The 17,329-nt window shown below is 49.0% G+C and overlaps 1 protein-coding gene across 1 annotated transcript in view; it reads left to right on the top strand.

The window, feature by feature from the left end:
- The first annotated feature begins 1,816 nt into the window (after positions 1-1,816).
- LOC144486472 (nucleotidyltransferase MB21D2) overlaps positions 1,817-17,329 on the top strand; it is a 52,851-nt gene continuing 37,338 nt past the window's right edge. Inside the window, exon 1 of the mRNA XM_078204518.1 lies at positions 1,817-2,125. Coding sequence (XP_078060644.1) covers positions 1,924-2,125 — 202 coding nt within the window. The 5' untranslated portion in view covers positions 1,817-1,923. The remainder of the gene's footprint in view (positions 2,126-17,329) is intronic.

A 17,329-nucleotide genomic window follows, 5' to 3' on the forward strand; every position in this document is an offset into this window, starting at 1 on the left:
GCAGAGCATGGGAAGGTCTGTTGATCTCGGACAGGATTTTACAGTTTTGGGACAAGCAAGGCCATAAAATCCCATCCATTGACTCCGTCTACACTTCCCATTGCCTTGGAAAAGCAGCCAGCATTATCAAGGACCCCAAGCATTTTGGACATTCTCTCTTCCACCTTCTTCCATTGGGAAAAAGATACAAAAGTCTGAGATCACGTACCAACCGACTCAAGAACAGCTTCTTCCCTTTACCATCAGGCTTTTGAATGGACCTACCTTATAGTAAGCTGATCAGTCTCTACCCCTAATTATAACTGTAACACTACATTCGTCACCCTCTATAGATAAAAGCAAAATACTGTGGATGCTGGAATCTGAAACAAAAACAGAAAATGCTGGAAATCCCAGCAGAACCCTGGTGAAGGGTCATCTAAACTCGAAACGTTGGCTCTATACTCTCTCCACAGATCTGTCGGACCTGCTGAGATTTTCCAGCATTTTCTGTTTATGATTCTGCACCCTCTCCTTTCCTTCTCCCCTGTGTACTCTATGAACAGTATGCTCTGTCTGGATAGCGCACAAGAAATAACACTTTTCATTGTATCCCAATACGTGACAATAATAAATCAAATCAAATCAATTTTAAAAGTCAAAATCGGAATTTGCAGGAGTGTAAGCAAGCATACAGTGTCCTACTTTACAATAGGGGCTGAATTCAATCTAGCACCCCAATCATTTGATTTGATTTGATTTGATTTATTATTGTCACATGAATTAACATACAGTGAAAAGTATTGTTTCATGCGCGCTATACAGACAAAACATACCGTTCATAGAGAAGGAAATGAGAGAGTGCAGAATGTAGTGTTACAGTCATAGCTAGGGTGTAGAGAAAGATCAACTTAGTGCAAGGTTGGTCCATTCAACAGTCTGACAGCAGCAGGGAAGAAGCTGTTTTTGAGTCGGTTGGTACGTGACCTCAGACTTTTGTATCTTTTTCCCGATGGAAGAAGGTGGAAGAGAGAATGTCCGAGGTGCGTGGGGTCCTTAATTATGCTGGCTGCTTTGCCAAGGCAGCGGGAAGTGTAGACAGAGTCAATGGATGGGAGGCTGGTTTGCGTGATGGATTGGGCTGCATTCACTTCCTTTTGTAGTTCCTTGCGGTCTTGGGCAGAGCAGGAGCCATACCAAGCTGTGATACAATCAGGAAGAATGCTTTCTATGGTGCATCTGTAAAAGTTGGAGAGTCGTAGCTGACATGCCGAATTTCCTTCGTCTTCTGAGAAAGTAGAGGCGTCGGTGGGCTTTCTTAACTACAGTGTTGGCATGGGGGAACCATGACAGGTTGCCACACACTCTTAATTCACCCGGAAACTCGTCCAAAGCTTTATTGTATTTAAAAAACCCGAAATCCTGCAATGTTGCAAATGAGGGGAAATGAATTAATTGAGAACCACTTGTTGCAATTCCGTCCGCCAGACATTTGGGAATAAAAGGGATACACAACAACAATCGAGGGATCTCCCCCTCCTCTTAAAGCGAATGGAAACTAAATATTCTGAATGGACATGTTGGAGTTTCGGGGTGGCGGTGGCTTTAAGAGTAGCGGCTGCAACATTGTAACACGCTTGTTGATTCGAGGTCAGTTTCAATTGTCAATGCCCCAGGTCGATTTCATTCATCAGAGAGAGACACACACGGACACATATGTTCAAACAGAAGCTGCAGGCTCGGAGGTTTGTTAACTGCTACCTGTCCTGAAAACAGCCCAGCGGCAAACAGAAGGGAGGAGAGAGAGAGGGAGGGAGAGAGAGAGAAAGAGGGTGGGGAGAAGAAGGACAGTCTGTGAAATCACCCCTGGCTTTTTATATATTCTCTCTCTCTCTCCTCTTTCTCTCCACCCCCCTCCCTTTCCATAAAACAAACTGCTGGAAGATGGCGGCTCTGAACGGAACAGGCACTAAGCCTGGTTCCAATGTGGCTAAAACACTGGTGGAGCTGGACTTCAGGTCTGGGGCCAGGATCGAGGACTTGAACAAGCTGATCCAGGAATTCAGCAAGCAGGATCAGCGGGAATACGACGATCACAGAGCCCTGGAAATCCACACCGCTAAGGATTTTATCTTCTCCATGCTGGGTGAGTATTTCTGTATCAGAGCTGGAACCTAAACTCCAGCTCTGACTGGCACAGCACAGCACTGAGCTCACACAGCACTCAGCTGCCTTTCCATATTTAAAGGTCACTTTTTTTTCTTTTTCTTCTTCTAGATTGCGGTTTTTTAAATTTTGGTGTGTGGATAATTTCCAGTAATTTTATTCTCTGGGAGCTTCACAAACCCTCCTCAGTTGAAGCGATTTTTATTTAAAAGGGCAATGCTGATTCATAGTCAAAAAAACCCCATCATTCTAATCTGTCCAGTTCAGTTCCAGCGGGCATGCTGTTAGAAATTAAATTTGAATTCACTCTCTCTTTGTTCCTCGCCAACTTATTGTGTTAAAATTTTAAGTTAGTGTTCGGAGCTGTGTTCCCAAGTGTTGCTTTTTTTTTAGTCTAGGATTATCTTTCAAATCGATTCACACTGGCACCAGAATGACTAGACTGCACTAATCCAGTTACAGATCAGACCCACTGATGTATCCACTCAGAAATTCCAAGGAAGATTATATGGCATATTCCATCCTTATTAAGAGCCAGTTACACTCTGCACAGATTCTACCTCTTAATGATGTTCTCAAGATTCACTCCCTCCTCCACTCACTATTTTCCCTGACATGGGCTGAATGAAATCCCTTAATTGCCTGATTAGCGTTCCACCTCAAATCTCTAAGGTTCTGAAAACTTACAAACTTTCTACAAGTTAAATTGTCACTTCTGAATTCAGTGTCTTGGGGATGTTTTCTGAAGCAGATTGCAATTTGTAAATGAGAAGTGATTCTGACGCCCCATATCTTTAATATCCGCTCTGGGCAGTTCTGTATCAGTGAAACAGGCTGCTGCCTTTGGCGATGGATGTCGTTTCCAAGTGCAAGAATGTGAACTGTTCCCTTAACACCAGTGTGGGTGTAAAATTAGACAGGCAGCAGAGAAAAGGCAGTCAGTCGACTAACTGCAGTTTGTAAACCACGGGACATCAATTTATTTCCGACCATGTAAAATCTAACAGTTTCTTATCTTTGGCCAGGTATACCTTTGATTTGATCTATTATTGTCAATGTATTAGTATAAAGTGAAAAGTATTGTTTCTTGTGCGCTATACAGACAAAGCATACCGTTCATAGAGAAGGGAAGGAGAGGGTGCAGAATGTAGTGTTACAGTCATAGCTAGGATGTAGTGAAAGATCAACTTAATGCAAGGTAGGTCCATTCAAAAGTCTGACAGCAGCAGGGAAGAAGCTGTTCTTGTGTCGGTTGGTACATGACTTCAGATTGTCTTTTTCACCTACAGCATGTGGGCATTGCTGGCTGGGCCAGCATTTATTGCCCATCACTAACTGCCCTCCATTTCAGAGGGCATTGCTGTGGATCGATTCCCGGGTTCGATTCCCAGCTTGGGTAATTGTCTGTGTGGAGTCTGCACGTTCTCCCCGTGTCTGCGTGAGTTTCCTCCGGGTGCTCCGGTTTCCTCCCACAGTCTGAAAGACGCGCTGGTTCGGCGCATTGGCCATGCTAAATTCTCCCTCGGTGTACCCGAACAGGTGCCGGAGTGTGGCGACTAGGGGATTTTCATAGTAACTTCATTGCAGTGTTAATGTAAACCTACTTGCGACACTAATAAATAAAACTTAAAACTAAAGCTTCACTGAAGTGCCTCAACCTGTGTAGAGTGTAACTGGCACTTAATTGGGATGAGGGATGGTTATCCGATGGAAGATGTCATACAATCGTCCCTGGAGTGGGAATTTGTGTGTGGTTACGTCAGTGGGTCTGGTTATAACTCTGGATTGTTGAAAGCTGAATTTCAATCAATATCACCGTGTTCCTGCATTATGAGAACCTAGGACACAGCGTAGCATCAGAATTAATGCTGATGGCTCAATGAATGAGTGTTACAGCCAGCAGGATAACACTGTGCCAAACAGGACAGGAGCTCTCAATCCTCTGCCATCAGCTGAACTGATCCAACAACAAGTGGAATATAAACAGTTAATTAAAAACGAAATACTGCAGATGCTGGAAATCTGAAATTAAAACAGAAAATGCTGAATAAACTCAGCAGGTCTGGCAGCACCTGTGGTGAGAGAAAATAGTGAATGTTTTGGATCTAAATGATCCTTCTATATAAATCGTGCTTTTAATATAGTGGAGAAAAATCAGAATTACTTAAAAAAGGAGAGATAGAATTGCAGATACAGGCCATTCGGCCCAACCAAGCCATGTTGGTGTTTATGCTCCACTCGCACTGCCTCCCGCACTTCTTCATCTCCTCCTATCAGCTTCACCTTCTGTTCTTTTATCCCTCCTGTATTTATTCAGCTTCCCCTTCTATTACAACAGAGAGGGTATCAGCCACTGGTCTGAGTGGGTGCTAAGTTCCTGCTCAGTGTGTGGTGTTAGGCTGTAACACTATAGAGGCGGCACAGTGTCACAGTGGTTAGCACTGCTGCCTCACAGCACCAGGGACCCAGATTCGATTCCCAGCTTGGGTCACTGTCTGTGCGAAGTCTGCACGTTCTCCCCGTGTCTGCGTGAGTTTCCTCCAGGTGCTCCGGTTTCCTCCCACAGTCTGAAAGACGTGCTGGTTAGAGTGCATTGGCCGCGCTAAATTCTCCCTCAGTGTACCCGAACAGGCGCCGGAGTGTGGTGGCTAGGGGATTTTCACAACTTAATTGCAGTGTTAATGTAAGCCTTGTGACACTAATAAATAAACTTAAACTTTAAATGCATTGTCTCTATTCACCTTAACAACTCACTATTGTTGGTGCATTCTCACCACTCTCTGGGTAAAGAAGTTTATGATGAATTCCCTGTTGGATTTATGACTGATGTGGAGATGCCGGCGTTGGACTGGGGTAAATACAGTAAGAAGTTTAACAACACCAGGTTAAAGTCCAACAGGTTTATTTGGTAGCAAAAGCCACACAAGCTTTCGAAGCTCTAAGCCCCTTCTTCAGGTGAGTGGGAATTCTGTTCACAAACAGAGCTTATAAAGACACAGACTCAATTTACATGAATAATGGTTGGAATGCGAATACTTACAACTAATCAAGTCTTTAAGAAACAAAACAATGGGAGTGGAGAGAGCATCAAGACAGGCTAAAAAGATGTGTATTGTCTCCAGACAAGACAGCCAGTGAAACTCTGCAGGTCCACGCAACTGTGGGAGTTACAAATAGTGTGACATGAACCCAATATCCCGGTTGAGGCGGTCTTCGTGTGTGCGGAACTTGGCTATCAGTTTCTGCTCAGCGACTCTGCGCTGTCGTGTGTCGCGAAGGCCGCCTTGGAGAACGCTTACCCGAATATCAGAGGCCGAATGCCCGTGACCGCTGAAGTGCTCCCCAACAGGAAGAGAACAGTCTTGCTTGGTGATTGTCGAGCGGTGTTCATTCATCCGTTGTCGCAGCGTCTGCATAGTTTCCCCAATGTACCATGCCTCGGGACATCCTTTCTTGCAGCGTATCAGGTAGACAACGTTGGCCGAGTTGCAAGAGTATGTACCGTGTACCTGGTGGATGGTGTTCTCACGTGAGATGATGGCATCTGTGTCGATGATCCGGCACGTCTTGCAGAGGTTGCTGTGGCAGGGTTGTGTGGTGTCTTGGTCATTGTTCTCCTGAAGGCTGGGTAGTTTGCTGCGGACAATGGTCTGTTTGAGGTTGTGCGGTTGTTTGAAGGCAAGAAGTGGGGGTGTGGGGATGGCCTTGGCGAGATGTTCGTCTTCATCAATGACATGTTGAAGGCTCCGGAGGAGATGCCGAAGCTACGGCATCTCCTCCGGAGCCTTCAACATGTCATTGATGAAGACGAACATCTCGCCAAGGCCATCCCCACACCCCCACTTCTTGCTTTCAAACAACTGCACAACCTCAAACAGACTATTGTCCGCAACGAACTACCCAGCCTTCAGGAGAACAGTGACCATGACACCACACAACCCTGCCACAGCAACCTCTGCAAGACGTGCCGGATCATCGACACAGATGCCATCATCTCACGTGAGAACACCATCCACCAGGTACACGGTACATACTCTTGCAACTCGGCCAACGTTGTCTACCTGATACGCTGCAAGAAAGGATGTCCTGAGGCATGGTACATTGGGGAAACCATGCAGACGCTACGACAACGGATGAATGAACACCGCTTGACAATCACCAGGCAAGACTGTTCTCTTCCTGTGGGGTAGCACTTCAGCAGTCACGGGCATTCAGCCTTGGATCTTCAGGTAAGCGTTCTCCAAGGCGGCCTTCACGACACACGACAGCGCAGAGTCGCTGAGCAGAAACTGATAGCCAAGTTCCGCACACATGAGGACGGCCTAAACCGGGAAGTTGGATTTATGTCACATTATCAGTAACCCCCACAGCTTGCCTCCCTGGCTTGCAGAATTTCACTGACTGTTCTGTCTGGAGACAATACACATCTCTTTAACCTGTGTTGAATGCTCCCTCCACCCACATTGTCTGTACATTTAAGACCTGGCTGGCTGTAGAGATTTGCATTCTAATCAGTATTCTGTAATTTGATTTCTGTGTCTGTTTGCACTGTTTGAGAACAGATAACCACTCCATCTGACGAAGGGGCAGCGCTCCGAAAGCTTATGGTATTTGCTACCAAATAAACCTGTTGGACTTTAACCTGGTGTTGTGAGACTTCTTACTGTGCTTACCCCAGTCCAACGCCGGCATCTCCACGTCTTGTGGGCAAACAGGGCTTCAGTTGTCTAATTTCAGGAATGAGTGGGTTGTCTTATGAGGAAAGGTTGGAGAGGCTAGGCTTGTATCCATTGGAGTTTAGAAGAGTGAGAGACGACTTGATCCTGGGGGTCTTGGCAGGCTGGATGTGGAGAGGATGTTTCCTCCTGTGGGAGAATCTAGAACTAGGGTCACGCCTGGTTCGATAGTAACCTCAAATCTGCATCCCACCTCCCCCAATAACCTTTCAACCCCTTGTTTACCCAGAATCTATCCACCTCTGCCATAAAAATATTTAAAGACTCTGCCCTTTGGGAAGAGATTTCCAGAGACTCACGATCCTCGGAGTGAAAGTGTTTTTCCTCATCTCTGTTCTAAATGGGTGGACTGTTATTTTTAAACAGTGACCCCCGAGTTCTAGATTCTCGCACAGGAGGAAATATCCTCTCCACATCCACCCTGTCAATACCCTCAGGATATTATGGGCCCTATTTTACCATTTTAATTCTAAGTGCTGGGTGGACTTGAAACTGGGAGTGTTTCAGATCCAACTTTTGGACCCGTTCTCAGGCGCTCCCATACACACTCTGCCTGAAAAAATACTAGCAATTCTGCAGAAGCCTGTGGGCGGGTCTTAACGCGCCTGAAATCCTGCAACTCCGATAGGTGCCTCCAACTGCGCATGTGTAGAAAAGAAAAGATAGAATGCGGCTCCCCTGCCACATCACTCCCGGGCCGGTTAATGCCTCCCCCTGACCCCCACAGATATTGCCCCACCCCCACAACATTACTGACCCCTTATCCCCCACCCCGCCACCACCCAGACCCATCATGGGCCCCTTCCCCTCCACTGATCTGAGGCAGAGTGGCAGCGGACCCCCTCCTCCTCCCCCCCCCCCCCCCCCCCCCCCCACTGATCTGAGGCAGAGTGGCAGTGGCCCCCCCCTTCCCTCCACTCTCAGGCAGAGTGGTAGCGGACCACCCCCCAACCGATCTCAAGCAGAGAGCCATCGGATGCTTGGCACCTACCTTCTCATTGACTGTCTTTAAGACAGAGATAGATAGGTTCTTGATTAATAAGGGGATCAGGGGTTATGGGGAAAAGGCAGGAGAATGGGGATGAGAAAAATACCAGCCATGATTGAATGGCGGAACAGACTCGATGGGCCGAGTGGCCTAATTCTGCTCCTATGTCTTACGGTCTTCTCACTAACTGGAGAGCCGAATCGGACTTTTATGGAGCGTGTCTATTTCACGCCGATTCTGGATGGGCGATCGTGGTGGTAAAGGGGGAAGTGGCGGTAAAGTTGGGAGTGCAGCCCATTAAATCGCTGTCATGCCCGTTTTGGGCGCGGTCCCAATCATGGCCATTTCCTGGCTTTGGTAAAAGGGGAACCGGCACAGAGATTGGCGCAGATCGCGCTACTCACCTCACGCCCGACTTTACCAAGTTTTTGCACCTGAAAACAGGCGCAACACGATGGTAAAATCGGGCCTTATATGTTTCAATCAATCACCTCTTACTCCTCTAAACTCCAGTGGATACAAGCCTAGCCTGTCCAACCTTTCCTCATAAGACAACCCACCCATTCCAGGTATTAATCTGGTAAACCTTCTCTGAACTGTTTCCAACACATTTACATCTTTTCTCAAATAGGATAAACAACACTACACAGTATTCCAGATGTGCTCTCAGCAGTGCCCTGTACAACTGAAGATTGTACCGTGTTACTTTTGTATTCAAATCCCCTCGCAATAAATTAAAACATCCAATTAGTTTTCCCAGTTACTTGCTGTATCTACATTCTAGCCTTTATGATCGTGCACTAAGACACCCAGATCCCTCTACCTCAGAGTTTGCAATCTCGCAACATTTAAATAGTATGCTTTTTTATCTTTCCTGTTAAAATGGACAAGTTCACATTTCCCCACATCATCTTTGCCCACTCGCTTGACCTAACTGTATCTTTTTTTGGCTGTGTTACATCCACTTCACAACTTACTTTCCTACCTATCTTTGTGTCATCAGCAAATTTGGCAACCAGCCCTTCCATCCCTATATTTCTCTCTGGAGCGGAGGAGGCTGAGGGGAGACTTAATAGAGGTTTATAAAATGATGAAGGGGATAGATAGAGTGAACGTTCAAAGACTATTTCCTTGGGTGGATGGAGCTATTATAAGGGGGCATAACTATAGGGTTCGTGGTGGGAGATATAGGAAGGATATCAGAGGTAGGTTCTTTACGCAGAGAGTGGTTGGGGTGTGGAATGGACTGCCTGCAGTGATAGTGGAGTCAGACACTTTCGGAACATTTAAGCGGTTATTGGATAGGCACATGGAGCACACCAGGATGATAGGGAGTGGGATAGCTTGATCTTGGTTTCAGATAAAGATCGGCACAACATCGTGGGCCGAAGGGCCTGTTCTATGCTGTACTGTTCTATGTTCTATATCCAAGTAATTTATATAAATTGTAAACAGTTGAGGTTCCAGCTCTGCGGCACTCTATCTGTCACATCTTGCCAACCTGAAAGAGACCCATTTATGCCTACTCTCTGCTCCCTTTTAGCCAACCAATCTTCTAACCATGTCAATGTGTTACCCCCTACACCATGAGCTTTTATTTTCTGCAATAACCTTTGATGTGGCACTTTATTAAATGCCTTCCGGGAATCAAAGTACAGTACATCCACCGGTTCCCCTTTACCCACAGCAGAAGTTACTTCAAAGGGCTTCCTCCAAAGTCTGTTGTCTCCACTTGCCTTGTTTACATTATCAAGCCATATCTTTAATCTACAACTCAGTTCCAGCATCATCAATCTCTTCTGTTAGCTGAACACATGCCCCGTCATCTGGAGTGTCCCAGGTTTCTTTGCTGTCGAAAAGGCAAGGTTTAAGGAGTGACCTGCAAGAGTTCTTCGCTGGTACGAAGAGGTTCGAAAGGGCAGAGGTGGATTATGGCTGATCTGTACCTCAATTTGATATATGCCAGATATTGACTCTTCATTGGAACTCTCTTCCACAAGCAGCTGATTTAGGGTCGAATGTGTATTTTAAATCTGAGTGATTTCCTTTCTCTTTGTTTTGTTTTCCGAAGGTATTAAAGGATGAGGGGCAAAGGCAGGTTACATCACAGATCAGCCATGATCTCATTGAATAGAGGAACAGGCTCGAGGAGCTGAATCGTAGAATAGAATCCATACAGTGCAGAAGGAGGCCATTCGGCCCTTTGAGACTGCACTAACAACAATCCCACCCAGGCCCTATCCTCATAACCCCACATATTTATCCTGCTAGTCTCCCTGACACTAAGGGGCATTTTAGCATGGCCAATCAACCAAACCTGCACATCTTTGGCGGGTGGGAGGAAACCGGAGCACCCGGAGGAAACCCAAGCAGACACGGGGAGAACGTGAAGACTCCACACAGACAGTGACCCGAGGCTGGATTTGAACCTGGATCCCTGGCGCTGTGCGGCAGCAGTGCTAACCGCTGTGCCCGGGTCCTTGGCGCAGAGAGGCAGCAGTGCTAACCACTGTGCCGCTGTGCCCGGATCCCTGGCGCTGTGCGGCAGCAGTGCTAACCACTGTGCCACCGTGCCGCCCTCATTGTGTGGAGGATTGTGGAGGGATGGATTCCAAAAGGATTTTGAATCTTCTCAGGGGCAGGAGTTGTTAAGTGTGCCGCAGTGCGCTCGGAGTGTGACTGATTTCAGAGAGAAGGTGAGTCACGATTGTGACAGGTGCTCAGTGCAGTGTGTGCGCTTCATGGGATCTGTAATAATAAATGGCGGCTGGGCAGATTACACATCTTAAACCTGGGGAGTAAAAACAGGGGAAAGACAAACATGTTTCTGGAGTATTTCAAATCAGCCGTGAATTCCTCCCTCAGCAGAGTCCCAATGAGCAGGCTGCCATTAGGAACAGAGACTGCCGTTCTCTGCGCTGTGCCAGCCTCCTGTGCATTGTTAGTGCTTTGCAATGTCTTCCCAAGCTGAAACTGCAGTCAGGACACTGTCACAATGAAGGATTTTATATTAAATCCCCTTGCTCCAAATTCCTGCAGTAAACTGTTTCCCATCTGCTGCTGTCCCGCAGGGGAAGGCTGAGGATTAGCAGGTCGCCCTCAAGATTCTAGCAGCCTGCATTTAGATAGCGCCTTTAAGTTTAAAAAAAAATCCAGTGACATGTTTTCCTGGGATGGTGAGAGAGAGAAAATAGCTAAAAAGGGTGGATGATGATAAAATAAATCGGTGATGTTTTTTAAATGACCTGATGAAAAATGTGGTCTAAATAGTTGGGTCTGAGCTCTTCTAAAGTTGGGGTAAACGGGAGACATAATCCGGAATTTTACTGCCCCACACAACGGAAAGATCCATCGACCTCAGCGAGATTTTACCGTTTCAGGAAGGGCAAGGCCGTAAACTCACCCCCCACCCCCATAGGGTCTGATCGATGGAATCCCAACAGTGCAGAAGAGGCTATTCAGCCTTTCGAGTCTGCACCAATTCTCTGACAGAGTACCTTACTCAAGCCCTCTCCCCCTGTCCTGTAACTCCACACATTTACCATGGCCAATCCACCTAACCCGCACATCATTGGACTCTGGGAGGAAACCGGAGCATCCGGAGGAAACCCACGCAGACACGGGGAGAATGTGCAAACTCCACACAGACAGTGACCCGAGGCTGGAATTTAACCTGGGTCTCTGGCGCTGTGAGGCAGCAGTGCTAACCACTGTGCCACCCTGAGAGAGGGTTCAGAGAGTGAGCATAAGGTGGCTGACACACTTCAATGGTGGGCAAAGGGGGGAGGAAGTGAGGGTGGATCAGAGTTGGACTCTGCTCCCTGAGGAGTGTAGACAAAAGAAAACAAAATTGACCGTCCAGACCTGATAGTCCGAGTGTGGAACCCGGAGTGGAGGGGGTGTGGGAGTGTGGAACCCGGAGTGGAGGGGGTGTGGGAGTGTGGAACCCGGAGTGGAGGGGGTGTGGGAGTGTGGAACCCGGAGTGGAGGGGGTGTGGGAGTGTGGAACCCGGAGTGGAGGGGGTGTGGGAGTGTGGAACCCGGAGTGGAGGGGGTGTGGGAGTGTGGAACCCGGAGTGGAGGGGGTGTGGGAGTGTGGAACCTGGAGGGGGGGGGGGGAGTGCGGCACACGGGGGGGGTGGGGAGTGCGGCACACGGCGGGGGGTGGGGAGTGCGGCACACGGGGGGGGGGTGGGGAGTGCGGCACACGGCGGGGGGTGGGGAGTGCGGCACACGGGGGGGAGGGGAGTGCGGCACACGGGGGGGGGTGGGAGTGCGGCACACGGGGGGGGAATGCGGCAGACGGTGGCGGGGGGGAGTGCAGCACACGGGAGGGGGGGGGGTGAAGTGCAGTACCCAGTTTGGGGGTGGGGGGGGGGGGAGGTACCTGGGGGGAGGGGGAGAGTGCGGTACTCGGTCGGGGGGGGGGGGTGGGGGGCTGTACGGGGACACGGTACTCGAGGGGAGGGGAGAGTGTGGTACCTGGGGGGGTGGGGAAGGGAGTGGGGAGTGCGGTACCCGGGGAAGAGGGGGTGGTGTGCGACCTGCGACCCGTGGGGGGGTTGGAAGTGCGGTCCCCATTGTGGGGGGAGGGGGGCGGAGTGCGGTACCACGGGGGGTTGGGGGGGGGGGGTGTGGAGTGTGGGGCCTGGGGGGGCGTGGAGTGCGGTACCCGGGCAGGGGGTGGGGGGGCGGGGGCGTGGAGTGCGGTACCGCAGCGGGGGTGGGGGGGCGGGGGCGTGGAGTGCGGTACCGCGGTGGGGGGGTGGGGGCGTGGAGTGCGGTACCCGGGGGAATGCTGCTCTATCAGTGGTGCTGTGTTTTGGATGAGGTATTTAAAAACTACGGCCCTGACAGCTTCTTGGGGTTGAGATAAAAACAACCCACAAACCCTGTTGTGAAGAAGAGCTGGGGGATTGTCCCCAGTGTTCTGGGCTGTCCTGCAGATTACAGCCTATAAAACAATCCCCTGACCATACTTTTCACTTTATGTTAATACATGTGACAATAATAAATCAAATCAAATCATTGTGGGAGTTGGACACAGGGAAAATTGACTGCTTGTTTCTCTCATACACAGTGACCACAATTCAAAAATGCTTTGACTGTGAAACAATCTGGGATCTCGGGTTGTGAGTGAAGTTATAGAAATGCAGAATCTTTATTTACAACTCGATTCAAACTCTTATTCTCGGGATTATTTGTCCAGTAATATATCAGCAGTGCTGCAGCCTCATTCGCTGTTGTGGATCGTGCTGCTCAGTTTGCCGAGAGTAATTTTTGCGTTGGGTTTTTGGGTAGCACTGAGAGCTGTGGATCGAGTGCTCGATAAAGGCTCGGTTTTTGTTCATGGTCTCTGCTATAAGATGCTGATTGTCCAGCTCATTGACGCTGGAATGTCAGAGTTGGTGATGTGAAAGGGGGATTAGATCAGATTGTGTACACATTCCTGCAGCTCACAATAGAGTAATGAAGTCAGCCATTCAGCTATTGTGCTGGTCTGTGTACTGGGAATGTGTGTGGAGGGGGAGCTGGGGAGCGCAATTTCATCAGCTCCCGAAACTCTGCTACCCCCCTCCCCCCCCCCCCCTGTTTTCACACCCTGACCTGCTATTCCTTCCAGATTGGACAAATCCCAGCACGGAATACATCCAAGCTCACCCAATTCACTGTGGCAAAACTTAACATTGACAACATTTACGTTTTACTTCATGTCAAGTGGAGACTTGCAGGAGTGAAGTAGTTCTGAAATCTAATCACTGCTGGAATATTGTCATCACAGCTTTCTGAGCACGTTTGAATTCATTACTTCCCCGTCCTCACCAGTACTGTAACCCAGTGTTATACAGTGACAGACCTGTCCCCACCAGTACTGTACCCCAGTGTTATACAGTGACAGACCCGTCCTCACCAGTACTGTAACCCAGTGTTATACAGTGACAGACCTGTCCCCACCAGTACTGTACCCCAGTGTTATACAGTGACAGACCCGTCCTCACCAGTACTGTAACCCAGTGTTATACAGTGACAGACCTGTCCCCACCAGTACTGTACCCCAGTGTTATACAGTGACAGACCCGTCCCCACTAGTACTGTAACCCAGTGTTATACAGTGACCGACCCGTCCCCACCAGTACTGTATCCCAGTGTTATACAGTGACAGACCCGTCCCCACCAGTACTGTACCCCAGTGTTATACAGTGACAGACCCGTCCCCACCAGTACTGTACCCCAGTGTTATACAGTGACAGACCCGTCCCCACCAGTACGGTATCCCAGTGTTATACAGTGACAGACCCGTCCCCACCAGTACTGTACCCCAGTGTTATACAGTGACAGACCCGTCCCCACCAGTACTGTACCCCAGTGTTATACAGTGACAGACCCATCCCCACCAGTACTGTACCCCAGTGTTATACAGTGACAGACCCATCCCCACCAGTACTGTACCCCAGTGTTATACAGTGACAGACCCGTCCCCACCAGTACTGTACCCCAGTGTTATACAGTGACAGACCCGTCCCCACCAGTACTGTACCCCAGTGTTATACAGTGACAGACCCATCCCCACCAGTATTGTATCCCAGTGTTCTCCAGTGACAGACCCATCCTCGCCAGTACTGTACCCCAGTGCTATACAGTGACAGACCCATCCTCACCAGTACTGTACCCCAGTGTTATACAGTGACAGACCCGTCCCGACCAGTACTGTACCCCAGTGTTATACAGTGACAGACCCATCCTCACCAGTACTGTACCCCAGTGTTATACAGTGACAGACCCATCCCCACCAGTACTGTACCCCAGTGTTATACAGTGACAGACCCATCCTCACCAGTACTGTACCCCCGTTCTATACAGTGACAGACCCATCCTCACCAGTACTATACCCCAGTGCTATACAGTGACAGACCCGTCCCGACCAGTACTGTACCCGAGTGTTATATAGTGACAGACCCGTCCCCACTAGTACTGTACCCCAGTGTTATACAGTGACAGACCCATCCTCACCAGTACTGTACCCCAGTGCTATACAGTGACAAACCCGTCCCGACCAGTACTATATCCCAGTGTTATACAGTGACAGACCCGTCCCCACCAGTACTGTACCCCAGTGCTCTACAGTGACAGACCCGTCCCCACCAGTACTGTATCCCAGTGTTATACAGTGACAGACCCGTCCCCACCAGTACTGTACCCCAGTGTTACACAGTGACAGACCCGTCTCCACCAGTACTGTACCCCAGTGTTATACAGTGACTGACCCGTCCCCACCAGTACTGTACCCCAGAGTTATACAGTGACAGACCCGTCCCCACCAGTACTGTACCCCAGTGTTATACAGTGACAGACCCGTCCCCACCAGTACTGTACCCCAGTGTTATACAGTGACAGACCCATCCCCACCAGTACTGTACCCCAGTGTTACACAGTGACAGACCTGTCCCCACCAGTACTGTACCCCAGTGTATTACAGTGACAGACCCATCCCCACCAGTACTGTATCCTAGTGTTATACAGTGACAGACCCGTCCCCACCAGTACTGTATCCCAGTGTTATACAGTGACAGACCCGTCCCCACCAGTACTGTACCCCAGTGCTATACAGTGACAGACCCGTCCCCACCAGTACTGTACCCCAGTGTTATACAGTGACAGACCCGTCCCCACCAGTACTGTACCCCAGTGTTATACAGTGACAGACCCGTCCCCACCAGTACTGTACCCCAGTGTTATACAGTGACAGACCCATCCCCACCAGTACTGTACCCCAGTGTTATACAGTGACAGACCCGTCCCCACCAGTACTGTACCCCAGTGTTATACAGTGACAGACCCGTCCCCACCAGTACTGTATCCCAGTGTTATACAGTGACAGACCCGTCCCCACCAGTACTGTACCCCAGTGTTATACAGTGACAGACCCGTCCCCACCAGTACTGTACCCCAGTGTTATACAGTGACAGACCCGTCCCCACCAGTACTGTACCCCAGTGTTATACAGTGACAGACCCATCCCCACCAGTACTGTACCCCAGTGTTATACAGTGACAGACCCATCCCCACCAGTACTGTACCCCAGTGTTATACAGTGACAGACCCATCCCCACCAGTACTGTACCCCAGTGTTATACAGTGACAGACCCATCCCCACCAGTACTGTACCCCAGTGTTATACAGTGACAGACCCATCCCCACCAGTACTGTACCCCAGTGTTATACAGTGACAGACCCGTCCCCACCAGTACTGTACCCCAGTGTTATACAGTGACAGACCCGTCCCCACCAGTACTGTACCCCAGTGTTATACAGTGACAGACCTGTCTCCACCAGTACTGTACCCCAGTGGTATACAGTGACAGACCCATCCCCACCAGTACTGTACCCCAGTGTTATACAGTGACAGACCCGTCCCCACCAGTACTGTACCCCAGTGTTATACAGTGACAGACCCGTCCCCACCAGTACTGTACCCCAGTGTTATACAGTAACCTGGATGGGTGACTCCATGTCAGTGGCTGCTGGTTTCTGAACCCTGTTAAGAAAGATGTAAGAACAGGAAATGGCGAGTTGGCCTTGCTGTATCCATGGAGTGAGAGCAGTGTTGCTGTTCCAGTTGAGGTCCTTTCAGTAACAGCTGCTTGTGCCCATGTCATAATAACATTGCAACGTGCTTCAGAAGAGCAAAACCAGACAGAACCCTAACAGGAAGAATTCAGCTATGATCCAGCTATTCCGCAGATGTGGGACCAGAGAAAGTTTGGGATTGGGAAGTTGAGTGTTGAGGAGAGTAACCATGGAGAATGTGTGTGGTTAGTCTGGATGGCAGGATGATAAGAGTCAGAGCTAATGGGCCAAGGTTGATGTATGATGGTCACAGTGGAATCATTATCAACTTCAACTGTCTGAGAAAGTGGCGCTGGTGAAGATGGTTAATTCAGTGTCAGGAGTGAGGCTGACAGAGTTTGGGAGTCTAGATTTCTGCATTGTAAACCCTAACAAGCTGAAAGAATTATTTTTAAAGTTGGATTTCTGGTGTTAGACTCATGACCTTAAGACACTTAGCCTATTGATTTGGGGAGGACAGAGTGATTGGGCAGTTCTAACCAATTGGACAGAAATTGCAGCCAACTGGAGGAAACCAACAATTGTTTGTGAAGAAGAGGTTACATCTACTGAACCTATTTGAATAATCTGAGCAAGTTAATGAAGTATTGATTGGGGAATGCCTATGGATGCAGAAGATATCAGATAGAAGGCCTTGGATAGGATGCAGTGCAGAAGCAGGAGGCCATTGGCTAAAGTTAAAGCTCATGAGATTGAAGGTAAATTTATGAGCTTGGTTAGGAGATTGGTTAGATGGTAAAGGTCAGAGAAGGGATAATGGGTATGTACTCGAATTGGGTGTCCCATGAGACAGAGTCTATGCTGGGGCCTCAACTGTTCACGATGTTAATTG

This window comes from Mustelus asterias, chromosome 3, assembly GCF_964213995.1.
Source record: "Mustelus asterias chromosome 3, sMusAst1.hap1.1, whole genome shotgun sequence".
Taxonomy (NCBI): domain Eukaryota; kingdom Metazoa; phylum Chordata; class Chondrichthyes; order Carcharhiniformes; family Triakidae; genus Mustelus; species Mustelus asterias.